The sequence below is a fragment of the Drosophila novamexicana genome, unplaced genomic scaffold (genome assembly GCF_003285875.2).
Source record: "Drosophila novamexicana strain 15010-1031.04,08,12 unplaced genomic scaffold, DnovRS2.1 tig00000193-arrow-pilon, whole genome shotgun sequence".
Classification (NCBI taxonomy): Eukaryota; Metazoa; Arthropoda; class Insecta; order Diptera; family Drosophilidae; genus Drosophila; species Drosophila novamexicana.
The window spans coordinates 3,594,323-3,622,186 of NW_020824787.1; the positions used below are offsets into that span (position 1 = coordinate 3,594,323).

At 44.0% G+C, this 27,864-nt stretch overlaps 5 protein-coding genes across 8 annotated transcripts; 1 reads left to right on the forward strand and 4 right to left on the reverse strand.

Moving 5' to 3' along the window:
• The first annotated feature begins 2,655 nt into the window (after positions 1-2,655).
• Positions 2,656-3,718, forward strand: LOC115758950 (NIF3-like protein 1). Its single transcript, XM_030699749.1, has 2 exons — positions 2,656-2,868; positions 2,928-3,718. Exons 1-2 carry the CDS (start codon positions 2,716-2,718, stop codon positions 3,651-3,653), a joined length of 879 nt encoding a protein of 292 aa, XP_030555609.1. The 5' UTR covers positions 2,656-2,715; the 3' UTR covers positions 3,654-3,718.
• On the reverse strand, positions 3,660-4,724 carry LOC115758948 (39S ribosomal protein L4, mitochondrial). Its single transcript, XM_030699748.1, has 2 exons — positions 3,997-4,724; positions 3,660-3,937 (listed from the first exon to the last, which is right to left on the reverse strand). The coding sequence occupies exons 1-2, from the start codon at positions 4,671-4,673 to the stop codon at positions 3,718-3,720; spliced, it is 897 nt and encodes a 298-aa protein (XP_030555608.1). The 5' UTR covers positions 4,674-4,724; the 3' UTR covers positions 3,660-3,717.
• A 117-nt stretch (positions 4,725-4,841) lies between these two features.
• Positions 4,842-11,186, reverse strand: LOC115759330. The gene is made up of 2 exons (XM_030700241.1): positions 10,712-11,186; positions 4,842-10,657 (listed from the first exon to the last, which is right to left on the reverse strand). Exons 1-2 carry the CDS (start codon positions 11,109-11,111, stop codon positions 4,917-4,919), a joined length of 6,141 nt encoding a protein of 2,046 aa, XP_030556101.1. The 5' UTR covers positions 11,112-11,186; the 3' UTR covers positions 4,842-4,916.
• Positions 11,187-11,252: 66 nt separating this feature from the next.
• Positions 11,253-16,737, reverse strand: LOC115759331. 4 transcript variants are annotated; one of them, XM_030700245.1, is made up of 10 exons: positions 14,131-14,208; positions 13,458-14,072; positions 12,876-13,052; positions 12,619-12,663; positions 12,506-12,556; positions 12,407-12,454; positions 12,302-12,352; positions 12,197-12,247; positions 12,092-12,142; positions 11,253-12,036 (listed from the first exon to the last, which is right to left on the reverse strand). In XM_030700245.1, the coding sequence occupies exons 2-10, from the start codon at positions 14,039-14,041 to the stop codon at positions 11,355-11,357; spliced, it is 1,740 nt and encodes a 579-aa protein (XP_030556105.1). In that variant the 5' UTR covers positions 14,042-14,072; positions 14,131-14,208; the 3' UTR covers positions 11,253-11,354. The 4 variants fall into 4 exon arrangements, with proteins under 4 accessions (XP_030556105.1, XP_030556106.1, XP_030556104.1 ...); XM_030700246.1 differs by lacking the exon at positions 14,131-14,208 and having other exon boundaries at positions 11,957-12,036; positions 12,510-12,556; positions 13,458-14,123; XM_030700244.1 differs by lacking the exons at positions 11,253-12,036; positions 12,092-12,142; positions 12,197-12,247; ... (3 more) ...; positions 12,619-12,663; positions 12,876-13,052 and adding an exon at positions 15,433-16,737 and having other exon boundaries at positions 13,993-14,072; positions 14,131-15,368.
• Positions 16,738-18,464: 1,727 nt separating this feature from the next.
• LOC115758422 (glycogen phosphorylase) lies at positions 18,465-26,656 on the reverse strand. The gene is made up of 4 exons (XM_030699073.1): positions 26,206-26,656; positions 20,663-21,191; positions 18,998-20,604; positions 18,465-18,830 (listed from the first exon to the last, which is right to left on the reverse strand). The coding sequence occupies exons 1-4, from the start codon at positions 26,446-26,448 to the stop codon at positions 18,681-18,683; spliced, it is 2,529 nt and encodes an 842-aa protein (XP_030554933.1). The 5' UTR covers positions 26,449-26,656; the 3' UTR covers positions 18,465-18,680.
• Between the last annotated feature and the right edge of the window lie 1,208 nt (positions 26,657-27,864).

Genomic DNA, 27,864 nt, shown 5'->3' on the forward strand with positions numbered 1-27,864 from the left:
CGCCTGGACGAAGATGCAAGCAGAGAATATACCAAAAATGGCAGCAGCTGTTGCAGCAGTAAAAGGAACACAAACTGACAGCTGTTGCAGCAGAAGTCAGCAAACAACTCCTGGAACGAATGAAACGGCAAAGCAAGCAATTGTGTACACAGAAGAAATATGCTTAGTCTGGTATTACTAATCATTTTTGGGAAAATACGGTCACACAACTGGAATGCAAAGGACATCGATCTCTAGCGGGCCAAGCGTGTGATTTACACGCTGTCTAAAAATTACTTGGGGCTATTCTCGCTTGCTTTGCCGTTTGCTTCTTTCTTATCTGCTTTGTTATTCGTCATTTGGGATTTTCATCAATAAGTTGCAAGTTCACAAAAATTTCAAAACCGTCACTTAAGTGCTTCAAATATGCCTCGGGGAATGCGGGATCGGAAGTGAAAAAGTCTTGCAAAACCCAAGTACCTGGAATTTAATATAATTTGGATATACATACATATATCGATAATGTGGCAATACTAAGAATCAATTTTTGATATTACCAGGCAAAAATATATTTTTGCGATGTTTATATATATATATATATATATATATGATGTCGATAATTAAGCTTATATTTTAAAATAACAAAAGGTAGCTTCAATTTTCGAAAAGCTTAGATTGCCGAAGAAAAGACAACATAACTTAAATATAAGCGTTCGGCCTGGGGAAATTCCCGCGTGTGCACATTAAGAGATTGATATTAAAAAATAATGTTTTCAGAAACTTTCTTTGGGGCTTCGGAACTATGGACCTCAAAGCTTGTATGCAAAACATTTACAACAACGCAGTGTGCTTTACAAATGTGACGTGCTTGACCTGCATCGTTTACGTCGAACTTTGGCAAGTAAATAGACTTCGTGTCTGTCGGAAGTAAATTATAATTACACAATCAATTCCGGGACAACTTACATTTTTAATCTAACATATTTACTAATGATATATTGAATGCTATAAAATTTCTGCTCACCATTTTTTCATTCTGCTTCGTTTCAGCTGGAGTATATGTATGCCTGACTTTCGCTCTAGCATTATTTATTACAATAACACTTTTAATTCATATTGCACTTAGTAGTCTTTTAAATAAATATAAGCACATCACAGCAACTACGTACAATATGTACGGTTTACTATCATTATTGAGAATCGCAGAGAAGGGCGGCTGTTATATTCAAATTGTGACTTCAACATTTTTAATTCACAATAAAGTTTCAGTTTGTAAACTCTGTTAATCACACACAAAAAACAATCACTGAAATTACATCCAAATGGACAGACCCCACTTGAACTTTTGAGAAGCGCAGAGGAGGGCTGCCGTTATTTTTAAATGATTTATTTAACATTTAAAAAAGAATTAACGTCTAACCGTCGTGGACCATTAGCACCCTATTTTTCGCACTCTTTTGTCACGTCACAGACTCCCCTCTACTCTATCTCTCACTTTTCTCTCTCTTTCTCTTTCACTCTCTATCCCTCGCTTCTCACGATGACTCTCCCTCGATGACTCTCCTCCCGCTCTCTAACGCGAGATTGAGATTTCTTCCTTTGGCTGCAATCCAATAGTTTCTCATCTTCTCTTTACAAATCTTCTTCTCTTATATTCTTTCACACTCTCTCTTAAGTCATCTTTCCCATTAAGTCTTAGTTATTATAACCGTTTGCTCTATTGTAAATTGTTTTAAATAGTACAATCTCGCTCTCTCTATCTCAGTTTGTTCAATATTGCAGGCTCACTCTCTCTCTCTCTCTAGCTTTTACGCTCTTAATCTCGCTTACTTCTCAAAGCATTTTACTCTCGCTCACTTTTCTTTAAAACTCGCTAATTTTACTTTCCTTCTCCTGCTCTGTCACTCTCTTTCCCTTACTCTGTATCAGTCTCTCACTCCCTAACGTTTAATCTCTTTCTCTTTTAATTCTCTCGCACGTTTTTTGATGTTTGGATTTTAATTTTCTGTCATTCTCTTTTACCTCTCTCTCAATGCATTTTTTTTCGTTTCACTTTGTCGATTAATTTCTCTTCTTTATTCTCTCGCTCTTTATATTTTTCCTATATTCTCTCGGACTCTTTACAAGGTTTTTTGCACATTTTTCTCTCGCTCTCTTCTATCTCTCCTTCTGTCTCTCTCTCTCTCTCTATTACTCTTTTTCTGTTCTCTGTCTATTACTCTCTTTCCACTATTCTCTCACTCTCTCTTAAAGGTTCTTCTTCATTTCTCTCGCAGTCTTCTCTCTATCTAACTTTTTAACTCTCTCTCTCTCTCTTTAAGAGTTTTTCTTAGTTTTCTCTACCTCTCCTTCTTTTCTTCTGCTCTTTATTTTTCCTTAATTTTTTTTAACGATTTTCATCACTTTTCGTTTATTTCCTCGCGCATTCTTTAAAGTTGTTTCTTGATTTTCTCTCGCTCTCTGTCTCTCTATCTCCATTTACCCACATGTGGACTATATTTCCCCAGCTAGACTATAAAACAATATGTATTACAGTTAAATAAAGCATTAAATCGTGTAATTTTGGCTGATTTGTAATAACGTGTAATATATAATTATTCAAACACGCGCCGAATCAAGCTGTGCTGGGAAATGCATACGAAACTTCCACAGACGTTGTCCAGCACTGAATGTCAAAAGAAATGCAGCTGCAGATGAAATTAATGTGTTAATATATATATACAAGTTTGGTTTTGAATGTTACGTTGTGTGGGCAGTGTGAGAAGGAGCATGGGAACCTTATGTGGACAGAAACTTGACCAAGTGGTCAAACAGCTGGAGAGCTTTGCGCCCGCAGCCCTGGCCGAGAAATGGGACAACGTGGGCCTCTTGATCGAGCCAAGCAAAGATGTATGCTTTAAAACTATGCAATTTAAATATACTTTGATATACATAGGGAGTATTTACAGAAACACATTGAGCGAATACTGCTGACCAATGATCTCACCGAGCCGGTGATGAGCGAAGCTCTGGAAAAGAAGGCGGATCTGATTATCAGCTATCACCCACCAATTTTCAAGGCGCTCACACGCATCACCATGGCCAACTGGAAGGAGCGAATTGTGGCCACGTGTTTGGTTAACTCTGTGGCACTGTATTCGCCGCACACTGCCTGGGACAAGGTGCCGGGCGGGGTGAACGATTGGCTGGCCAAGGCCGTAGACATTCAGGGTATTAAGCCCTTGATTCCAGAACCAGGTGCGGAGCCGGGCACTGGTTCGGGGCGTTTGATAGAGACCAACATGCCCATTTCGCAGCTGGTGCATGCTCTGCAGGACCACATTGAGAATAGCGTGCACGTGGCCTTTGCCGTCGGGCATCATTCGAAGACTTTTGTGAAGACTGTCGGCATCTGCGCCGGCGCCGGCAGCTCATTGTTAAGGGGCGTGCAGGCAGATCTTATGATAACTGGCGAGATGTCACATCACGAATTGCTGGAGTTTAATCACAATGGCACCACGGTGCTACTTTGTAACCACAGCAACTCGGAACGAGGCTTCCTGCGCGAATTTAAGCCCATACTAGAGGAGCGCTTGCAAGGCACATGCGAGGTGTTGTTATCAGAGAAGGACAAAGATCCACTGCACACAGTATTTAGAGGTAGCTCGCAGGCAGTACAACAAGTTAAGCAATAGTCATCAAACTGGATAAGGATTGCATTTGGAGCAGTGTATACAATAAAACAAAAAGGAAACTTATTTAAACTTGATCCAGCTTGAATTTGGCGCCCTTACTGGCCGCATCGTTGCGATGCAGCTGGAAAAGCAAACGCTCCTCCAAATGCTTGACGGCATCAACAGTCAGCACCAAGGTGTCGTGCTTCAGCATGGAGTAGACATTCAAACCGAAGGCGGGCATCAGATTCACATAGCCCAACGTGTCGGTAGCGTAACAAATGTTTTCCGGAAAGATATCTTGCCTGAAGGAAATTGCTTCAATTAAACACTTGGAGAAATATGCTTAAAGCCCACAACCTACTTGTCAATAATGAGCACTGATGGTCCCCAGTTTCGCTCTTGTATCAGATCCTTGATGAACTGTGCATCACGTGTCGGTATCTCAACGTTCTCAATGATGTGCAAATCGTCCTGCGCCAGCTTAACGCTCAGCGTCGATGTGAGGCCCAGCACCCGCTTGAAGAAGGGCAGCATATAGAAGTGGCTGGTGGGGGATCGCGGGCCGTGTATGACGCCGCCGCCCTTGAACAGTGGTGATCGTATGGAACCATGTCGAGCACGGCCCATGCCCTTTTGCGGCCAGGGCTTGCGACCGCCGCCGCGCACCTCGGCGCGTGTCTTGGTGTGGGCCATGCTTACATAACGATATTTGCGCTGCCACTCAATGTTCTCCTGAATGATGTCGACACGCGGCTGCGCGGCAAAGACATCCGGATGCAGTTCCATAAGCCCCACTTTACGCTCTGGCACCGCATCAACATTTTCAATCCACGCCTGCCGTGCGGCATTTCGATTTACGGGCGCATATTCGCCATAGTTCTGTGGCAATATTAGCGCCGGCTTCGGACTGGCCGCATTATTGCTTGCCGCCGTTGTGGACTCGGCGGTCACATTGCTCTGGCAGGCTGTGAGAGTATGCGACAGATTGCGCACATTCGGATAGAGCAATTGTCGGGTTTTATTTAAAAAATTTAACATTTTCCAACAATTACGAGGCCCAATTGTTGATGTTGTGCAGACCTATCGATATATTAAGTCGACTGACCGCCACATACTATCGCCACAGGGTGTTTTCGGTTAAGTGTTTCGGTAAGTGTTGAAAAATGTGTTAATAAGCCATCAACAATTGTTGTTGTTGTCACCTTGTTTTTTTTTTTATTGAAATAACTGAAATAACGTATTCCTAAAATTTTGATGCTGCTTTAATGCGCAGTTTGCCAATTAATTTGAATATTTGTGGCACCCCATATATTTATCTCGAGCTTTCAGCATGCAGAAGAAATCATTTTGACTTGCACTTGGCTGCGTTTTGAACAGGGCTTGTCTCTTAAAATCTGTTTCACACTCGTCGTTTGAATCGCCGTCTCCGTAACTGTGCTTGGAAAATTTATAGCTGGAATCGTAGAGTACCTTCACATCATCGCAATCGCTTTGTTCTTTGTGCGCATTGCGAAGTGACTTGCGATGCTTGAAACTAGAAAATCCACTTGACGCAGATACTACTTTATTCACTGGCTTTTCAGGGGGTATCGTTACGGCCTTCCTCTCCTTCTTTGTTCTATTGCCGAGGGCGAGCACACCTTGCAATTTCGTCCTGTATGTGGACTCTAGTTGAGCATCATTGGCAATAGTTATTTCTGGCATTTCCACAGGTACTTTTCTTCCCTTTTTTGTTTTATTTAGGTAAGAATATAAACCGAACGATATTGAATTTGAGTTTTTGCTCTCCTCGCTGTACGAAATCTCTTTCGCTCTCTTTTCACTTGTACGCCGTTTACCAATTGAGATTAGAGATTGATTTCTTTCAAAATGATCTGATTCTTCGCTTTCTGCCCCTTCACCTGCCCGTCTTGAGGCCAGAAGCAGGGTGCTTCCTGATTGACTCTTCGAAGCTGAAAGAAGGGATTCTTCGCTTTCTTTCTTTTCACCCGCCCGTTTTCTGGTCGGTATTAAGCTGGTTTTTGATTTGATTCTCTTTGATGCCGAATGATTTGAAAAATCGCTTTCTGCCTTTGCACCTGCCCGTCCTTTGGCTGGAAATGGGCTTTTTCTTGCTACAAATTTCTTAAAGTCTGAATCCGATCCTTCAGTTTCTCGCTTCGCACCAGTTTTTCTTCTGCTCAAATAAAGATTGCCTTTCATTTCCGATTTCTTCGCTTCCGAAAGATCTGGCGCTTCTTTTACTTTCTTCTCTCCATTTGGTTCTTGTGAAAATGATTGATTGCTTTTCGATTTCGATTTCTTTGCTCTCAAATCGGCCGTATTCTCTTTATTTTGAATTTCGGAACTTTTGCAATTATATAAGCATCTTGATTTGGATGGTAATGATTTAGATGGATCTAAACTGTTTCCGAGCAGATCAACTTTATATATTGGTGTATATTTTTGGACCAAATTTGAGTTCTTTTTTTGCAAAGAATTTTCTTTTAAATCCTGTAATTTTTTACGGAAGGCATTGACAACGGATGATTGCGAGTGCTTGGACTCCAAGTTCTTGGATGAGAAATCTTCCAATTTTAGATAACTTATCTTCCGCTTGGGTAGGGATGCCATTTTTCTTCGATGCCTAGATCTACCAGAGGCGAAGCTACTTTGCGATTTCGAATGCCCGTAGACAGGCAGAGCGGGTTGCATTTTTTGCAGATCGCGTCTCTTGGGTTTTTCCATGCAACAGAATTCACTGCAATATTTAAATTCTTTGTCGGAACATGGTTTTCTGTGGATCAACACCTTGGAATTCTTGGAACATTTTCTACAGAACTCCAAGCCGCAAGAATGCATATCTTGAAGTTGACGTGTCCGGAATTCACACGGCGGCACAATACAAGAACTTTCCCGTTTCTGAAGAAATGGGTTTTCCTTTATTATATTTGGAACTTGTGCTTGACATGGAATTTCTTCACGTAATTCTGTGTATTCCGAACCAGCGTTACGATGTCTGTGCTTTCGAAATAAATCTCTCTGAGCCAGTTCTCGCCTAAAATATGGATTTTTCGATTTATCATAGATGCCAGAGCACACCATTGGTTGTCGCCGGACTAGTTCCTCTCGATTATGTTGTTCTGCAATTTGACTTTTGGTTATGCTTTCGTTGTTATCTTTACGAAAAAAATGAGACTCATCTCTTTGCGGTCTGTGGTGTCGGTGTTCATGCTCCGATTGTCCCTGCAGCCGTGGCGGACTATTACTTCTTTCGCCAATTCCTGTATGGGAGGAAAATTTAAAGTTTTGCTTTAGATATTTGCTTGTAGGATATTTCGAACTGCTGTGTCCTGGAGAGTTTTTGTTAATGTGTTCCACTGATGGTGGATTTTGTAGATAGAATCGTAGATCTCGCGCTGATGGATCTCTAGCGAGCTGTTTGCCAGCCGCTTGCTTTCTTTTAGCAGCAGCTGATATGTTGCTTTCATACTGTGCATAGTCCAAGAACTCTTGTTCCTTGGGCATTTGCCCGTAGATGGAGGCATGTGCATTAGGATTGTGGAAGATGCCTTTATTGTTTTTTAAGGCCATGGCCATATGAAACATATCTATGAATGATTTTGTAGGATTGATCTTTTGGAGTATTTCACGCGGCAACGAGCTTATCTTGGCGTATTCCTTCAAGGGATTCGCGCTGCCGCTGCGACTGCGCAGGCCACCATCTTGGGGAGCATTCGGATCCATATCTAAAAATCTATCATAATTTTGATTAGGCAGATGGGGCTCAAACGCATCTGTTGGCCGATACTCCAAGCTGGATTGGTTTTGGTAAGCAGCATGATTTCTGTTTCTTCGCGTCGCTTGGGGACTACCTTCTATCTGAACTTTTCGCTGTTGAATTGGATTGTATTCTGGATATGTGTTATAGGCCGTCGGCTTATATAGTTGCTCCTGATCCGGAGATTCCGACATATAGACTGGACAGTTTCTTTTGTCGCAATAAGGTTCTGGCATAAAGTTGGGATTCAAGGAGGTCAAAGTGCCATTTGCATAATTCTTCTGAACATTGTTAATATTCTCATTTTGGGTGACAACCGCATTGTCCACGGACTGACTGAGCAGTTTCTTTTGTCCCTCCAGCTGTAAAACTGTCTCCTGCAAGATTTGAATGATTTGATTCACATTACATTTATCGTCCACAACAAGATTAACCATGGCATCGCCCGTTTTGGTTTTTGCCGGTGTTATTTTACACTTGTTACACTTTTTATTGCACGTCTCCAAGTTGCAATGTGGCCTCCGATTCCGAATTGAATTCGCATCGTGCTTGCTTTTCGCTTCCATATCGTATTTTTGCTCCCGATCCTTAACGTTTTTGTGCTCTCGATTCATATCGTATTTGTGCTCTCGATCCATATCGTACTTGTGCTCTCGATCCATATCGTATTTGTGCTTTGGATCCATATCGTATTTTTGCTCTGGATCCATATCGTATTTGTGCTCCCGATCCACATCGTATTTGTGCTTTGGATCCATATCGTATTTTTGCTCTGGATCCATAACGTATTTGTTGTCCGATTCCATATCGTATTTTTGCTCTGGATCCATATCGTATTTGTGCTCCCGATCCACATCGTATTTGTGTTTTGGATCCATATCGTATTTTTGCTCTGGATCCATACCGTATTTGTTGTCCGATTCTATATCGAATTTGATTTTCGATGCCATACCGTATTTTTTCTTAGCCATTATGGTATTACAGATTTTGCACTCCCGATCGCCGTCTTCCTGGCTGCCTTGGCTATTGGCTCCATACCTATTCGATCCATATAAATTAGCTCCCATCTCCTGTGCGTTCCTAGCTTCCCTTGTCGCAGCATCTGGCCTGGGATGAGTTTGATTATATAGATCATTTGGATTCTGGTCTATTTCGCTATTATTTCTGTCATCCCGGGAGAAATCATTGATGTTAATGCCGCAGTTGGGGCACTTACAATCGCATTGTACCCTCTTGTTAACCCTGTCCTGGTTTGAGCTTATGGAAACAGCTGGCGGAATTCTTTCAATGGATTCATTGGATGAATCGTCACTGCTTGATGATGATTTCTTCGGGTCATGATGCCTTTTGCCATTGTAATTCTGCCTCCTCGAATCGCTCATTGGGTTTCTGGTTGGACTGTCTCGGCCACTATGAGGGTTTGATGAGCGTAACATCGGACTGCCTGAATTTCGAAGCATTCTGCAGCCAGGACATTGACATGGGCTCATACCGTACATCCCTTCTCTGGCATACATGGCTGTATTTATGGTAGGTTGTTGAACTCTATTTGAACAATTAGGACATTTGTAGGTGCAATATTCGTTGAATTCATGCAGTGCCTGTACAACTTTAGCTTTTGGGCATTGGCATCTAACCTGCTGCACGGCCTCCTGTCTGCTCTTTGGGCGGGCGATAGTACTTCGTGGGTACACTTCTGGAACAGGACTTTGAGCTCTTGGTTCTCTTGAGCTCACCGTCATTCTCCTCTCAGGACCTGAAGGATTTGCCTCTCTGGGGCTCTGCATTGTTCCTCGGCCAGGTCTCTGAACTCTCGTTTCTCTCGAGCTCTGTTTTGCACTACGATCCATTTCCCTGGCTGCGTTCGGTGGTTGACTTTTAGATTTTGCCTTAGGATTGCAGTCGCACACATCGCTTGTTTCCTTGAAGTTCTGCGCAGGTCCCATGCCCTTTGCGATGCAACTCGAGCATACGCAGATGCATTCGTCGGAATTGTTTTTACTATGCACTCTGGTTTTTGTCGCAATTTGTCCATTCTGTCCTCTTATTGGCGTCTGTGTCACGGCATTGGAGCACTTGGGACACTGACACTGGCCAGAGGCCTTAGGCAGTTTCGTGTCCGATCCGGGTTTGGCAAACCTTTGTTCACTGGAACTGCTCTGTGTCTGCTCCGTGTCGTTCGACCCTTGACTCTCGAAGACCACGTTCTTGGCACTGGACTTTTTTTGACTACAGTAACAATAATGCATAGTGCTCGAGGTGCCCGACGTGCCCGATTTGTTTCCTGCTTCCTTTATTGCCTGCTCATTGGCCATTCTTGAATCCCAGCTCTTATTGGGGCACTTTACTTTAGTGCAAGTGGCTTGATGGGTCTTCAACTGGGTGCCTGGTTGGCCATTGCATTTACACTCAGCCGAACTGGATTCGGGTTTTTGGTTTCTCCGATCCTTTCCGTTGGGCGGTTGACTTATCTTATCGATGCGATTGTAATGCTCTGAGGATTCTTTAGGGGCTGCCGTTAATTTATTTTGCTTGTCAAGGCTTTCATTGCTTTTAATGTCGCAGCTGCAATCCGATGGTGTGTAACCGCCATAGTTGTTATCCTTGGCAACATCCAACTTTTTCGTTCCGCGCTCCTCGTCATTGCTGGAGCCTGGCGCTGTCGGTCGCCGGGGATTTTTAGGATTTTTGGGATTCCTGGGATTTTTACCAACATTGTTCGAAATGCTTTCCGAATTTAAGTCCGCTTTGCCACTGTACACACGGGGCCGCATTCCTTTGGGGGTGACACCAAGCAGCTTGTCGATACGGATAATGCCCGTCGGAGAAATGCTGCGCCTAGTGCCAATCGGAAACATTCTGGACCTGATCCTTTGCAGTCGTGGTATCTTGTATTGCATTGGCTTTGGGGTTAACAGCCTACGCTTGGTAGTTGTCTGGGTTTGGACCCCGGCCGCTTTCTTACGTCGCAGTGTTGCGGTCTTTGGCATGTGCGGAAGCACACACTGCACGGCATTGTCAATTTTGGTGGGTCGACGTAGGGTAACCGGGGCGTTCAGCCGGTGATCGTAGATAGTACGATTGAGTACTTCGCAATTGACTATTTCGCTTAGGCTGAGCTCATTGGCAACCACTGCAGACACTTCGTCCTCGCCGGGCACTTCCAAATTCCAACTAGAAGGATAGCCCAAGGAGCTAGCTCGTGAGCCCTTGGAGCCCTTCGAAGGCTCAAACGCTTTCAAGCTAACTCCTGATCTGTTATCTGTAAAACGACATGGTTTACTCATGAAGGGAGCTGCTCTAGCGTAGGTCTTACCGTTGGTATTTGGTTTCTTGAGGCCCGATTTCTTTGCTGCCCCATTGTCCGCCTCCTTGCGTTGCTCAGCCGACCTGAAGGGCGTTTCGAGGAAAATATGTTGCAGCTTAGCCTCAGTCTTGTTGGGCATGATTCTTGTTATTCGCTGCGCACCCCTCGGCTCCCAGCTGGAGCCCGAGTTGTTGGATAGGCTGCGCTGCATGATATGCACCATTTGCGCATCCTTGTTAAAGGAAGGCAGCACAGTTATGGCCTTGGCCTGGGGACTGGATCTGGTTTGGGGCACATCATACAGCGCAGACCTATCTACAGTATCGTTCGCAATGCGACCCGCCTTAATGACAGCCCGGCGCAGCAGGGCCTGCTTCGTGGTACGTCTCTTTTTGCGTAATCCCGCCATTTTAAGCTAATTGCCATCGGTTTAGCTTTAGGCTCAGTTACATTGTCAGTGCGTCAAGGTGTTAAGAAAACAATTTCTATAAATAAAAAGCCCCGTATTTTGACAAGTATTGACACAGTTTTCCGTTCCTATTATGTTTCGGGGTAGGATCTATAACTTTATTTGTGGTGTTGTGGTTGAATTTCATATTCGAGCAGTTTTCACATGGGCTACACATCAGCTGAGCAACCCTTTGTGTTTTCCTCATCTTGTCAAGCACCAGGGATAGTAGGAATTACAGCAATGACCATAGCAGGAATGGCAACAGGACCTGTTGCAGCAGCCTAGGCAAAAGGTCTTCGGCTCGATTACAAAGGGTGGACTTGCGAATCGATCGTAAACGACTTTTGACTTTCGCTGCTTTTTCTTCTTAGCCTTCGCTTTCCTGGCCTTTTCCAGCTGCTCCAAATAGCACAAGCACTCCTCATTGGGCACAAGGCTCTCGAGCGTATGCGCCAGATCACCAAGCGCACATTCACAGTCACAATCACACCTTGAATCACAGACACATGCTACGCTCTGATCGGTTGTGCTTTGCTCGGTTACGTTCCGATCAACTACACTCCGATCGGCTACGTTCCGATCGGTAACGCTCCGATCGGTTACGCTCCGATCGGTTCCGCTCGGATCGGTTACACTTCGTTCGGTAATGCTGCTGAAGGATTCATCCTTGCCGCCAGCAATATCAAAACTGCGTTCACCCTGCCCAATGATCGTTCCCGTGCCACGATTTGATCCTTTATTACCATAGAGTCCATTTGATCTTTCATTGTTTGTTGGGCAGCAAACTGGACACCGAAATGCTTGGCCGGAATGGGACGACCCACGACGCTGTCTGGCTTCATGTTCCATATCATAGGTGTCCCGGCGAATTCGCTCCGTTAACCTATAGAATTATATGTATGACGTGTTGAGTCCGACTTCAATTAGATGGAACTTACCCATATGCGGCTGGCTGCTCATAGCTAAGCCAGGAATCTTGGCCCGTGGATCTACAAGATAATAGATCATATATTAAACCTGTCTTGGCCTTTCATAAAACTCACCCATTTCTGGCTTGCTCCCCAAAGCTAGGCCTGAAACCTGGACCCGATGTTCTATTGGATTACAGATGACATATTGAACGTGCGTAGGTCTTTCATGGAACTTACCCATTTGCGGTATTCTGCCCAAAGCTAAGCCTGCGACCTTGTCCCCTTGATCTATTGCATTACAGATGACGTATTAAACATGACGTTATCCCTCATGAAACTTACCCATTTGGGATTTGCTGCTCATAGCCCGTCCGACGTCGGCAGTTTGGTCTAACAAGGTGGGCGTTGAGTCTATGTGGCTTAGGATGCTCTCCAACTTACCTACTGCACAAGCACTCTTCATCGTCAAACCTGCCAGCCGAATCGTATAGTCTATAAAAATGTGTATTCAGCTAAGCGGTTTGGTCTGTTACAGCTGCTATTTGTTGACTTACCCATTTTGGGTGCGCTGTTCCTGGATCTGATATGGATAAGTTGCGCTGTGGATTAAGCGAGTGAATAATGGAGTTTAATAGGAACGCAGTAGGCGGGTTACAAATGAAATTTGTTTTTTGATTTCTTTAGAATCGGAAAGCGGTTAGTCATAAAAGAAAACCCATGAATTTATTCCACCGCGTGTAAAAATGTCCCGAATAAAAACTCGCTGTGAAAACAACCCAAGTCTATGAAATATATCCTTGGCAAAACTTACTTGAAATTCCAATAATTTTGATTCTCTGCAGGGCCACAAGTGCGATTCGGATTATTTCCGTTGAAGCTACATCTATCTTGATAAACGCTCATCTGATTGGCGGGTTCCCGATAGTCGACCTGACAAGCTACGGGCTTATAGCCATTTTTTAAAGCGGCTCCAGCTGGATTTTTGTTGCTAAATTGGGAATGCATCAAATATAGCTATAGGGCAAAGCAACGCGGTCTAGTCGAAAGGGCTCCGACCAGAAAATTTCCTGTATTCAGAGATCCCAACAGACAGACAAACATAACAAGCTACTTAGCATATTCTATACTATCATAAGCTCCAGTTTATAAGATTTAATTTACTTAAATAACACAACTGAGAGTGTTGTCCAAGCCTTATGGAAATCTTAGGGTTAGAAGCTGGCACTGGAATACCAAGATACCTAGACAAGCTTTTTGAAATTTGTGGGATCGAGAGTATGAAGATGGACAGATTAAATGACTTGTTCGACTCGGTGACTGAAAATAGAAATACTTAACAATAGACACGCTTTGTTAAGTTAGCAGCCGAGTATATGGTTGGGGCTCTACCTACTTGACGACGATGACCAGTATGGTGGGTCTCTGGTGACTCGGAGCGTTTTGAGCTTCTGCTAGTCTAGTCCCAAAGCAGGCATCGGTTGGCGGCTGACATGGACGGTGGACGTTTTCATTCCATGGCTGCGCTTGAGGCGGAGGAGGCGGTGGCGGCGGCGGAGGCGGAGGATAGTGAGCTTGACCCTGCGGTTCGGCATAGTTTCGGACTGTTGAGCTGCGCCGGGATGGACGCTCGAAATAGTCATGATCTATCGTATTAGCTAGAAGTTTATATTTGGGCTCATATGTGTAAGTTGGCTGAGGTTCGCGATTGTTTCTGTCCCATGAATTGTCCTGATGTTGAAGCTCAGAGTCGGTTCTGTCCCATTGATCAGCTGTGCGTTGAGGATCGGAGCCGGGTCTGAGCCCAGATTCAACATCAAGCCGATGCACCACGCAATTCTTGCAACAGGAAACACATGCTCTCTGCTTTATCGCAGGATTCGAGCTGGCCTCCGGCCATCCGTCGCTCTCTTCGCCCCCCTCCGGACGACCCGAAACGCCACGACCATTCTCACTCACTTGAGGCTCATTTTTGTTCATAGTTGCTCAGTTAATTTGTATCCATCTCCCCCTGTTAAAATTTCGAATACTTAACTCGTATACAAATATGGCCTGCTGCGTTTTCCTACTGTTGTTTCTCACTGCGTCCAGCCGGTCGGATAAACGGATGGAACTGAGCCGCCATGGCAGCGCAAGCGTGAATTACTGGCCATGGGATTGCACTTGAATTCATTGCTAATATTCCTTTCCATCTCGCTCTCTATGCTCTCGACCTCCTCCATTAGCCGGCGATACCGGGCCTCCTGCTCGGCCGTATAGCGGCGTTTCCTTTTGCCGGACTGCCCGGCATCGGACCGTGCCTCGCTGATGGACCTGAGTATGCGATACTTGGGCAGCTGCTCGTGCGGCGCTACCAGGAAGGGATTCACATTGGACTCCACCCTATGCAGCTTCGCTTGGCCCTTATCGAACTTAACCCTAGCCTTGGATTTATTTTTGGTCAAGGACTTGCCGCGCCTGGACTTCAACGAGGACGCCTTACAGATGCGCACAATCTTGACAGGCGGACCCTTTGCAGCCTGCAACACCTGTTGCATGTCGTTGGTCGACACCGACTTGTCCGTGGTGGCTATGAAACGTGTTGGCGTTGTGCTGCTGTCCGTTGAGTTGTCCATGGTGCTGCACGAATCTGTTTGCTGCAACTTGTTGCAGGTGCTCCCCGATGCCTGCACTGCCCGCTCCCGCTCCCGTTCCAGCTCCCGTTCCAGCTCCATATTGGTAAAGTAGCTCTCCTGCTTTTCCAACTGAGCCAGACTATACCTTGCGTTATTATACCAGTGATCCGAGCTACTTTGCTCCGGCTCCGGCTCGGTCTCCGTCTCCGGTTCCGGTTCCGGTTCCAGCTTCTGGGGGAGGCGTTGGCGCTGCTGCTTCTGTTGCTGCAGCTCGTGCTCTTCCTCATCTCCCTGATCCTGTTCCTGCTCCTCCTCCTCCTCCTCGATATATGCGTAGCTAAGCTTGCTAGCCCTGTTTCGGTTCAGTTCATTATCCTCGAGGTAGCCAACTTCATAGTCGGAATCATGTTTGCTCCGCTGCAGCCTTGGTGACGGTTTCTTGGACAGAGGTGGAGGCACGCGCTCCGTACGTGCTGGACAGCTGCTCCCATCGATTAGGCTCGGTTGCGTCCCCATCGTGTACAGCTGTATGGGTATGGGTAGCGGAGCAACCGGTGCTGGTGCTGGTGCTGGCTCCGGTGGCTTGGGTAATCTTGTCCTGCTCTCCGTAACCACGCCACAGCAGTGCTTGCAGCAATCCCTGGGACACCACATGGTGGTGCTGCTGTCGCGCATATTTTGCCCAGGCGCCTCTGGAAAACAAAGGAAACGGGCATTTATTGAAAAACCCAAAAGTGGGCTGATCTAGCAACTTACCCACTTGGGAGCTGCTGGCCGGGCAGCTCTCGGCGACCTGGCTCTTGCTAGTGGACTTTGCGCTGGACAGACGTTTCCTGCGGACACGCACACGATACTTGGCGGGCGGCTCGACCGGAGCAGCTGGCGCTGGCGTTGCAACGGGTGCGGTTGCGGTCTGTGTCGGCATGATGACCAGCGGCTGCACGGGCATGACCTTGACCAGCCGCTTGCCGCGCGTCTTGGCCGGCTGCTGCAGGCTGTTTACCAGGGTCATCGGCAGCGACGATTCCATGTATTGTGTCATCCGCGGCAGATCCAGATACGGGTTCATGTTCAGCTGCGAGCCTTGTGCCTGCTGCTGTCGTTGCTGCTGCTGCTGCTGCTGCACGGATTGCAGCGTCATGTAGTTGTCCAGCTTGCGCATGGTCTGGCGTATCAGATCCGTAAGCGTCTTAATCTGATTATCTCGTTCGCCTTGCGGAGTCGTGTCCTCGGTAGCCTCTTTACCCTCCGCCTTTGTATCTTCCGTAAGCGACTCGCCCAGGTCCTGGGTGTTATCCAGAACCGTATGGGCGCTGCCTTCGGAATTCATTGAGGCGTGAGTTGAGCAGGTGCTCGACTGGCAGCTTGGCCGCAGGTTTGGCCGAAAGTTTTGATGAAATTGTGGATGAAAGATGGGGTGCACGCAGCGGTGAAAGTTTGGCTGGCTTATTAGGCTATTCGTCGCCTGGGTAGCGGCGCTATAGTAGGCTCCCATATCGGTCATATGCTGCTGATGCTCCAGCGTGTCCAGCATATATTTGAGCTCCGCAATGGCCTCCTCCTGGCTGGAATTGTTGCATACGGTTACCCCGGCCGGCATGCGTGTGCCGCTGTAATTCAAGCCGGATCTCGACCCGGCTGCCATACCGGACGAGCACAGATTGTGCATGGCATAGGCATAGACTGACGAGTTCATCTGCTGCTGCAATTGGTTGCTTTTGTCCAGATTCCAAGGATTGTAGTACACGCTTTCGTCCGGATAATACGGTGAATTCATTGACTTTAAGCAACGGCAAGGACGACAGCCGTTGGCCTCAATATTAACACAAACGCGACGGATTCGTCGTATTTTTGTTGGCATTGCGGATTGTGGCTGCGTTTTGCTCAGTAGCCTTAGACGTTCCTCCATAATTCGCTTGACGCCTGACGAATTTATCGGTATTATCGGTATTATCTGTCAATTTTGCTCTAGCGAAATCCGTTTACTTTTTTCAGCTTAATATGTGCACCGAAAATTTTGAAATTGTTTCCATGGCTACGGGTTCAGGTTTAGAGAAGATGTCACACTTTAATTGGATATGGAACATCTTCAGGTCCCTTACATATATATGTTATGTACATACATGTAAGCAAACATAACATAACATAGAAAACATAAAAAAGAAAATTAAGTAAAAGGCTCTAGTCGGACGTTCCCGACTAGAGGATAGTCTGGACCCTCTTCTACTCTTCATTTACTTTAGCACTAATAACAAGTAAGAGGCTCAAGTCGAGAGCTCCCGACTAGGGGATACAATGAACCCTCTTCTTCCAACATCAAATGCATATATATATTCTATTTTAGAAGCTGTATGTCAAGTTTGGTGACTCTAGCTCTTAATATTTACCAAAATTGCCCAAAAAACATGATATCGATATCGATTTTTATCGATTGCTTGGAAACGGACTAAGTTATCGATTATCGGAAGCAAACTTGATCTGCGCAGGCACTAGGAGGACCTACATCTTCCTTCTGCCTGTTACATACATTTGGATTTTGCACAAATACAATATACCTTATACCCATTATTGTTGGGTTCAGGGTATGATCATCGAAAAAGTTTCGATTTTCGCACCGACCTCTATTTTGAAAAAAAGCGTGATGATTTGGAAGGTCATATCTCCACGCGGAGCTATGTCGTTTTGGAACGTCATATCTCCAAGCGGAGTTATGTCGCTTTGGAGTTATGTCGTTTTGAAACGTCATATCTCCGCGCGGAGTTATGTCGTTTTGGAACGTCATATATCCGCGCGGAGTTAGGTCGTTCTCCGCGCGGAGAACGTTTTGTAGTTTGTAGTTTGTAGTTTGTAGTTTGTAGTTTGTAGTTTGTAGTTTGTAGTTTGTAGTTTGTAGTTTGTAGTCTGTAGTTTGTAGTTTGTAGTTTGTAGTACGTTCCAAAACGACCTAACTCCGCTTGGAGATATGACGTTCCAAAACGACATAACTCCAAAACGACATAACTCCGCTTGGAGATATGACGTTTCAAACCGACATAACTCCAAAACGACATAGCTCCGCGCGGAGATATCACGTTCCAAAACGATATTTTTAGACTATGTCGGCCAAGTAATCTCAGAGGCGAAGCATTCGCCAACCCACACAAGAGACCTCGCTGAGAGGTGTGTAGTCAGAAGGCTCAAGAAAAGATCCTTTAGAGACCTCCTCCAACCACGACACAGGAGAAGCCCCAGAGCTCACCGAATACCTACGTGACGGTGCAGCCTTACTCAAAGAAGACGGCTTTGACGTTTGTCCACGATAAACCTGGATTGGCGAGATACCACCTAAGTTAACTGTTTTCTAAATCAATATACTTACTTTGCATACCCAAGCCATTTGGATGACCATAATATTAAACAAGATGTTCTAGTCGGGAGCTCCCTTTTCTTCTTCCAACATCAAATGCTTATATATATTCTATTTTAGAAGCTATATGTCAAGTTTGATGACTCTAGCTCTTATTATTTACCAAAATAGCCCAAAAAACAGGAGATCGATATCGATTTTTATCGATTGCTTGAAAACGGAGTAAGTTATCGATTATCGGAAACAAACTCGTTCGGCGCGGGAACTAGGAGGACCTACATCTAAAATTTCAAGTCTCTAGCTCTTATAGGTTCTGAGATCCTTGCGTTTATACATACGGACGGACGGACAGACGGACGGACGGACGGACTTATTGTCTTATAATTGAATTTCTGGAATCAATTTTTGGTGTTTTTGTTTTTGTTTTATTATGCAAATTAAATGGATTTGTTTAAAATTTATTAAATAAGATATTTAATATTTAACAATGAGCCCGATCGATGTTTACATCTTAGCGCTAGCTTAATTCATTTCTGTCATATCTCATTTCTTTTTCAATTGTTTGTTGTTGTTGCATTTGGCTCCTAAAATGGGACTTTAACAAAAGTAAAGCACACAAATAATAAAATATATAATATCAAAAATTGTTAAAATTGATTTATTGCTGATCCTCCGGTGCGGGCAGCTTCTCCCAGGTGGGCTCAACGCCCCAAATTTCGCGGGCATATTCGGCAATTGTGCGATCCGATGAGAATTTGCCACTGGAGGCAATATTGTTGATGGACATCTCCAGCCATTTGGCCTGGTTCTGTTTTGCAAAATATAAATTGGGTTAGATAAATAGATAGATAGATTTCAATCAAGGCTGCAAAAGAAACGAGCAGAAACAGGCCTTAAACCTGGTGAAGATCTCAGTTCAAGATCGCGTTCCGAACCGAATCGATTTGCAGCCAGGATTTTTATGGATCAGCTTACCTGATAGGTCTTGGATACCAGATCCTGTGCCTTGAGGTAGGCATCGAAATCGGCCAACAAGAAGTAGTGATCGTATTTGAGCAGTATGTCCGCAATGTTCTTGAACTCGTTCGGATTGCCGGGACTGAAGAAACCGCCCTGGATTTGATCGATGACCTGCTTGACCTCGGCATTGGCATTGTAGTAGTCGTAGGCATTGTAGCCCTTAGCCTTGAGTGCCTCCACCTCAACGACATTCATGCCAAAGATGAAAATGTTGTCCATGCCCATCTCCTCGGCCATTTCAACATTGGCGCCGTCCAGAGTGCCAATGGTTAGGGCGCCGTTAAGCTGGAACTTCATGTTGCCGGTGCCGGAGGCTTCAGTGCCAGCCGTCGAGATCTGCTCGGACAAGTCAGCAGCGGGCATAATCTTTTCGGCGAGCGTGACGCGATAGTTCTCCAGGAAGATAACCTTCAGCTTGTCGCCAACAATGGGATCATTGTTGACCACATTGCCAACGGCACAGATCAGCTTGATGATCTGCTTGGCCACATAGTAGCCCGGAGCAGCCTTGCCGCCGATCATGATGGTGCGCGGCGTGAAATTGGCGGTCGGATCCTTCTTGATGCGATTGTACAGTGTGATGATGTGCAGGCAGTTGAGCAGCTGGCGCTTGTACTCGTGGATGCGCTTCACCTGAATGTCGAACATGGAGGCTGGATTGACCTTGATGCCGTACTCCTTCTCCAGAATGGTGGCCAGCTTCAGCTTGTTCTCCTGCTTGACGCGCGCCACATTGCGCTGGAAGTTGGGATCCTTGGCCCACTTCTTGAGGGCGATCAGCTGATCCAAATGCACGGGCCACTCGTCGCCGATCTTCTCGGCAATGAGATCGGACAGGCCCGGATTGCAGAGCAGCAGCCAACGGCGTGGCGTAATGCCGTTCGTCTTGTTCTGGAACTTCTTGGGATCCATTTCGTAGAAGTCGCGGAACAGCGTGTCCTTCAGGATCTGCGAGTGTATGGCCGCCACGCCGTTGACCGCATGGGAGCCAACGATCGACAGATGGGCCATATTGATGCGCTTGTCGCCATCCTCCTCGACGAGCGACATGCGACGCATGCGGTCCAGATCCTCGGGGAACTTCTTCTTCACATTCTCCATGTGCAGGAAGTTAATGTGGTAGATGATCTGCAAGTGACGCGGCAGTATGGACTCCAGCATGGAGACGGGCCAGCGTTCCAGGGCCTCCGGCAGCACCGTGTGATTGGTGTAGGCGCAGGAGCGCACCACAATATCCCAGGCCTTCTCCCACTCCAGATGCTCCTCATCGACCAGGATGCGCATCAGTTCGGGTATGGCCAGCGAGGGATGCGTATCGTTCAGCTGGATGGCCACCTTTTCGGGGAAGTGTTCGAAGTTCGTGCGCACCGCCTCGCGCGACCCGAACTTGGAGGCCTTGTACCGGCGAATGATGTCCTGCAGCGTGGCGGCGCACATGAAGTACTCCTGCTTCAGACGCAGCTCCTTGCCCTCGAAGAAGTTATCGTTGGGATACAGCACACGCGAGATGTTCTCGGCCAGATTACGATCCAGCACGGCCTGAATGTAGTCGCCATCGTTGACTGCAAGCAAAGAGATTAGTCAAAGTCGAGTGGATATTCGGGTGCCAGGATTACTTACAGAACTTCAGATTGAAGTCGACGGGCGACTTGGCGGACCACAGACGCAGCGTGTTCACATGGTTGTTGTTGTAGCCGGGTATGGGATTGTCGTAGGGCATGGCATAGACCTTCTGCGCGTCCACCCACTTCTTGCCCTCGGGCGTATCGATAACGCGACCATAGAAATTGATGGGCAGCATGAATTCGGGGCGTGCCTTCTCCCAGGGATTGCCAAAGCGCAGCCAATCATCGGGCTCCTCCACCTGCTCACCGTTCCGGATCTTCTGGGCGAAGATGCCGTACTCATAGCGTATGCCATAGCCATAGGCAGCCAGGCCCAGCGTGGCCATCGAGTCGAGGAAACAGGCGGCCAAGCGACCCAGACCGCCATTGCCCAGGCCGGCATCCTCCTCCATCTCCTCCAGATTCTCAATGTCCAGACCCAGCTGGTACATGGCCTCCTCGCATTCGCTCTGAATGCCCAAGTTGATCATGGTGTTGGTCAACGATCTGCCCATGTAGTACTCCAGCGACAGGTAGTAGACGCGCTGTAAACAAATCGAAATATTAAACATTTTAAAAGGGTGGCAACTCTGGTTGGCATGATATCAATTTCACCTGAGAGGGTGGAAAATAGATGAAAGTTTTTTTTTTTACTTTTAAAGCACGTGAGAAAAAAGAAAGAAAAGCTAGATACGAAGTGCTCAGGATGGAAATCGCACGCTCAGAAGGTTATATTCCTATGGAAGCTGCTGTTTAAGCAAGAACTTCGATCCCGCATGCGTACTGGAGTGAATCATGATATTATATAGAGGTTCTTCTATAATCAGATTGATTGTATATACATATAGATTATATAGCCTATGACTATTTAATGATATGGTTAGACTAAAAAGGGATTACACAAATTTTATAAGAAATGCTACCTATAGATCGATTTAAGATAGCAACTAGATTAGAACTTGTTGGATAGGATTAATAACTAACTTAGGGAATTATTCTTAATGAAGATAGTTGTTCCTTCTTATGCAGGGTATTCCCATAAGCAATAAATAAAATAAAGCAGACTTTTTATATCATACAACTGTCTTAGGTTAAGATAGTTATTAGGGTATTCATGCAGGGCATTCCTGTAACTCTATAAGCATAAAATAGAATATGATGCAAGCTCAAGAATAGTCCGATTAAAAACCAGACATAGTATAAGAACTGCAACTAAACTAGTTTTCGTTTTATATATGCAGGGCATTCCCTCAACTAAATCACGGGGCATTAGGTAATCTCTTAGCTGATGCCAGGCACAACTGTACATGAAATTGGAACGCTCCAATTTCCTAGTTAGTTAATGCCGGTCTATATGTCCATATGTTAGACTCCGATTTGTTGAGAAGGTCACCCGTTGGCGCCTTATCAACGGTTGCTAATTTGAGGCAGCGTTTTTATGGGCTCTATTAATAGAAATTTTACATTTACCGATTCAGCGGGATTCGATTGAATCGATCGATTGATCAGCTACCCCTGATAATGCAATAATGTTACGGACTGCTAAGGGCACACTTCGTTTAGCTAACAGGCCAGATTACGGATCATGATCCGGCTCCGGCTCCGGCTCCGGCTGCACTTGGAAACATGTTTCTATGCATTCGCATATGGAATGCACTTGGCTATGTCTATCTGCAGGCGCATCTCTGGTCAATGCTAATGTGATTTGTTTTGACGACAGCATCGATCGATTGTCGCCAGCTCTGAATAGTTCTATGCGCCGCTTATCAGCACTGGCCCATATCAGCTATGCACAACACTGAGGCAAGCCTCGAGCTGAATGGCCAGCGGGGTTCAAAGGGTTCAACTCGTTCTAGGTAGCTAATGCCAAAAGCTAATTTGTATTTCGAGTATAAATTGTTACCGTATTAGATGTAGATGCTTTTTTTTTTTTTGTGTATACCCTGTGCTCATAAAATTCCGAAAGGGGTATAAAAAAACACTTTTCGATAACTTTCTGCGTTTAGCCTAAATCAAGAAATATCGATTTGTAAAACGCATGTTAATCGATAACATCGACTTTTAAACTAATATTTAGGAAATTTGATAACATTCCGCGTTTTAGCAATAAAATCGATAAATATCGATTTAAAAAACGCATGTAAATAGATAATTACCGATTTTTTTAATTTTGTTTTAAACATTTAAAAGAGAAAAAAAGTTGTTTAGAAATGTTATTTTTTTAATATCAATATTGCGTGTAGCCGAGTACAGAGTATCTATCAGTTGAGCACACCCGACTAGAACAGTCTGGTTTTTTTTTATGGATTTGATTAGGCTGCAACACAGATAATACCTACTATATACATATATATATAGACACAGATGTGTCATTTTCGATTGCATGTGACGAAGGCCTGCCAACTTGACAAATAAACCCTATCTATATATCTATATATATGTCCCATAACCCATTGTGTTTTTTAATTATTTATATTCTCTGTTTACAGCCGCAGAAAAGTAGCTTAATTAATTCGATGGCCCGGCAAAAGAGCTGAACATATGTTCTGCGGCTTTCGGTCGAGACAAATTGATAACAAAAAGCGCCGTCTGTTTGCGCTTGTAATCGAATCTAAAACCAAGTACACAAATATGAGAACACGAACATGGGTCGTATAATAAAAATATAATAATGATATGCAAGCCCAATATATACGAGATGTTTAGCCGCACTGCGAACAGCTGCTCAAATTAATTTCCCAAACACACAATACGTAACTGCAGCAATATTTATTTATATTCATAATTTTGTTGTTGTGATATATAACATCTGGAGTTCGAGTATTGAGTTTTTTGATGTGGTACTTTGGGAAAGTTAATAAACAAATTTCAATTAACAGCAAAGTTTGTTTTCTTGCGCTTATTTTGTGCTTAAGAGCTTATAAGCCTTTAACTTGCAGATCGTTAAATGTTTTCTTCAATTGTTCTCAAAAGAAAATATATGAATTTATATTTCTTTTATTTTCTGTCTCTTTCAAAAAACATTTACAATATTGCTCTACCCAGGATATCTATGTTTTGATACCCTGTAAAGCCTCAGATAAAACTAGACTTCTTCTGTTTTTGAATATGCCGTTTCTATAAACAAATTCAATTTCTATAATTTTCAATTCCCAAAGCAAATTTGAAAAAATTATTATATTATTATACAATAGTATATCTAGATATCTAGATATCTTTTAGTATCTCTGCTGCATATAAAGCTTTCTTACATATAATTCATGGAAATGTTTTTGAATAGAGTTCGTTTACCCCTTTTGACCCATCGTCAATTGGAGGCAGCCCCTCAATTGGCAACTTTCAAAGAATCAAGAAGGAACCATAAAAGAAGTGGACTCAATTAGCTTTAAGTGTAACTAGTTTCAGCTTGTGCCACAGCTATGTAGCTAGGCACAGACAAAAGATACTTAGATACATCTTCTAATACAGTTGATAGATATATTTATATATATATATATAAATTGGTTGGGTTATAATGGATAGCATGTAAGTGCGTAATGAGAGTGTAACAAAACATAAACGAGCACCATGAAAGTTTCCAACGTTGTCGCATTTTCATGGAACCAAAATAAATACACACACACACACGCACACACACACACACACACATTACACAACAACTAAAACGAAAAACTAGAACGAATACATGAAAAAAATAAATAAAAATGAAATAAATGAAAATTTTCCTGACTCTCGTTTTTGTTAATAACCTTTGCTTGACCTTGAAAATATGTGTCTATATCTGTGCGTGTGTGTGTGTGTGTGTGTGTGTGTGCTTGGGTGTCTGCCGTGCCTATAATAGCATTTATGTATCTATGTTTCATGTTCTAATTGTTTTTGGCTGTTGCTCGAATATCGCACTCTAGATAAATTAGTTAAATTGACCAAATTTTGTTGGTTTTTTTTTTGGAAAGAATTCCGCATGGGTGCACAATTTATTCAACAGCTGTTTGCGGCATATGCAAATGTATCTCATGGATACAAAGATACAAACGCAAAGTTTCCCTCTCCGATTGACTGACATTCAGGCAAGGACAAAGTTGCCATCCAGAAATTCGCAAAAATCGCACGCCTGCCGCACGTGATTGCACTGGTATAGGTGTAAGTGTGTGTGTGTGTGTGTGTATCTGATGGATACCTATATATATATGATGTACATGCCTCAACTTTTACTGGAGCGTGCTAATATCTGCTTTCAGCGTTTATTAACTCGATTTATGGCTTGCTGCGCTGATATATAGATTGCCAAGAAAACTCAAAGAATTGTAAACGGAAGTATTAGACCATAAGATACCCTGGACATAGCCTACAATAGTGCATAGACTCTAAAGCTAGCCAAAGAAGATCATTAAACCAGCAAATTCAGTTTGATAACACAGAAAATATTCTAGGCGCAATAATATGCTCAGGTGTTCGACTAGCAGCTACCCTGTAAATGCCCTATTAGCAGGAGAATGTAGCTTAACTAGCAGAAAGCTAGCTAAGACACTAAATTATTATTAATTGAGGCAAATGATGTGCTTTAAGATACTCTGTAAGAAGTGATATCGAAGCTTGTTAATATATAGAACATATTATATATACCCTGCAACTATTATTTATTTTAAACAAGAGCTAATTTTGACCTTCTAAATTCTTGTGCAGAAAATTTAAGTAATATTTTTTCCTAACTGCAAATAGAGCTTACTTCAAATTAGAATGTATATCTCATAAATTATCCAACTCCAGCTGCCTTATAATCGTTCTTATCTACCCGTTTGCCTACCTCAATCAATACAGGGTATAAACATTACTTTGACATATTAAAAACATATTGTACATTCCCGCCCTCTTTCTCACTCTCCTTATCTAAGGCTGTGTGTGTGTGTGTGTTGCCAACCCAAAGCTATTTTTATTTTGATTTTAACCCCCTCTTGTTGGAGTCAGCTGCTCGTGGAGAAAGACTGGGCCACCGGCTTTTTTGGCCTACGCAGTTTTGGTCCACCCCATGCCGAAGGCGACGCAGTGAAAGCGTTCTGGCCTGGCATACACACGTTTTTGGCATTGATCCCAATGCATTTCAGCCAAGTTTGCAGCCAGCAATTAGACAATTGGACACGAAAATTGAGAGAGCAAAAAAAATAAAAAAAAACAACAGAAAAGGAAAGCAAAATAAATGAGCAGATGATAAAGCAGGCGCAGCAGAAAGAAAACAAAAATTAACATAAAAGAGAAATTAATAAAAAAAAAAAAAAAACAACTTTTGGCCAACTGCAGAGAGAGACAAATACGAATATAGGCCGAAAGCGCATAGCGCAAAATGCATGTCGTAATAGCAAAAAAAATAAATAAAAAGAACAAAATGAAGAAACCCAATTGAAAGCCTTTTAACATTGACCTCGTTTCCTTTCTTTTGCCAAAGGCGCAACAAAAGTTGGGTTAGGTATTTACTTATTTTCGTTCTTGGAAAATACCAGCACACACACACATGCACACGCATAAAATCAATATTCCTAAATGGGGCTGGTCACACTGACTAACCTTGGGATCCTTCTCGTAATAGTGCTGCTGTGTGCGTATCCAGCGTCCGACCATGTTGTCCTTGACAGTGTTGGCCAGCGCAAAGTAATAGTCGCGCAGTGTGGCCACATTGCGATCCTTGACGAGGGTGTAGTGCAAATGGCGATTGAAGTTCTTCTTCACCTCGGTTACGTTGCCCACCTCAGCGATGCCGCGCACCGATATCTGCTTCCTGCGATCCGCGTCCGATTGTGGCTTCGACATTGCGCCTTCGACTCTCTGCTGCTAACTGAGGTAGTTGCTTCACGGGTTTTCTATCTGCCTGTCACTTGCTCTGCCTCTGCCTCTGCCTCTGCCGCTGCTGCTGCTGCTGCTGCGTGGGTGCGTGTAGGAAAAACTATAAGACGAATTAAATACGCGAAACAGCGAAGACGGGAACGATGCGCGCGACCAAAAAAACAACCGTTCGCTGCAAAATCCGGAGCACTTCTCAGACGGCGTGCACTTTTCGCATGCGTTATTAGTCACGAGAGCTTTTCATGCCCAGCAGCCGCCAAGCTGTGGGGTATATAGCTTCCTTTACAAGTCTATGCGACACTGCTGGCTACGTGTTGATTTGATCTGCAATTAATTGTACATTTATTAAATATAGATTTATATATCTATTCAAAGCCTTTATATTGCTCATGCATGCAATTATTCGACTGCTTTTACATGTAAGCCACTTAGTGCAGGGTATTTTGTTAGCGATGACACGTACTTTTCTCATTCGCTTTTCGAGAAGCTTTCGCTCTCTCGTTGCGTTCGCTCTTGTAAACAACTCTGCTTCAGGCTGTCTCTGCGTTTTGTGTCTTATCAGCGAGTGGAATTCTCTGCTCGTTCGCCAATTGGCATTGGCAAAATTTATGTTAATGTTAAGTGCATTTCATGCAACGCTTTGCTTGCATTTTGTATGACTCTCTGGCGCTTTTTAACACTTTGCCTCTCGCTCTCTCTCTCTCGCTCTCCCTCTGTCGCTCTCGTGCTGGTCGCGCGCGCAGTGTGTCCCAGTCACCTTGTACGAAGGTCATACATGCGTATTGTTTATTATTTTTTTCCGACAGAGTGTTGTATGCTTTTTGTTTGCTTTCTGGCTGCCCATGCTGGCAGCCCTCTAGCGTTCAGCTTTGCCAACAGCAGCTATCAAACAGCTTTTGTGCACGGACAAAAGCTGTTTGATTTGACGCGCCAGCTCAAAGAATTCAAACGGACTTAGATTTAGTTTTATTTAAGTTGTATTTTTATTGAAATTTATACGATCAAATCAACTGATTAATGTTCTCATTTTTTTTTGAATGTAATAAGTAAGCATATAGCTTACTGCACATTTATGTGATATACGTGTATAAGATCGTTTATATAGGATCGAATCGAATCCTCGGAAAGTTGATTTTCACTTGAAAATTTCGTTTTCATTTATCGCTTTTATGAATTGTTTTTTCTCTTTTATACTTTTTGTATTCACTTACATATTACATACATATATAGAAATATCGTTTTAAGTGTTATATAATATGCAAAAATATCTATTGTTATCGTAGTTATATGGGAGAAAAACGACGCCTAAAATGTTATCAGTAGTCCTTTATTTTTCCTTCTGCTTAATAGCTGCACTTGACAAACGTTTTTTTCAACGAAAGC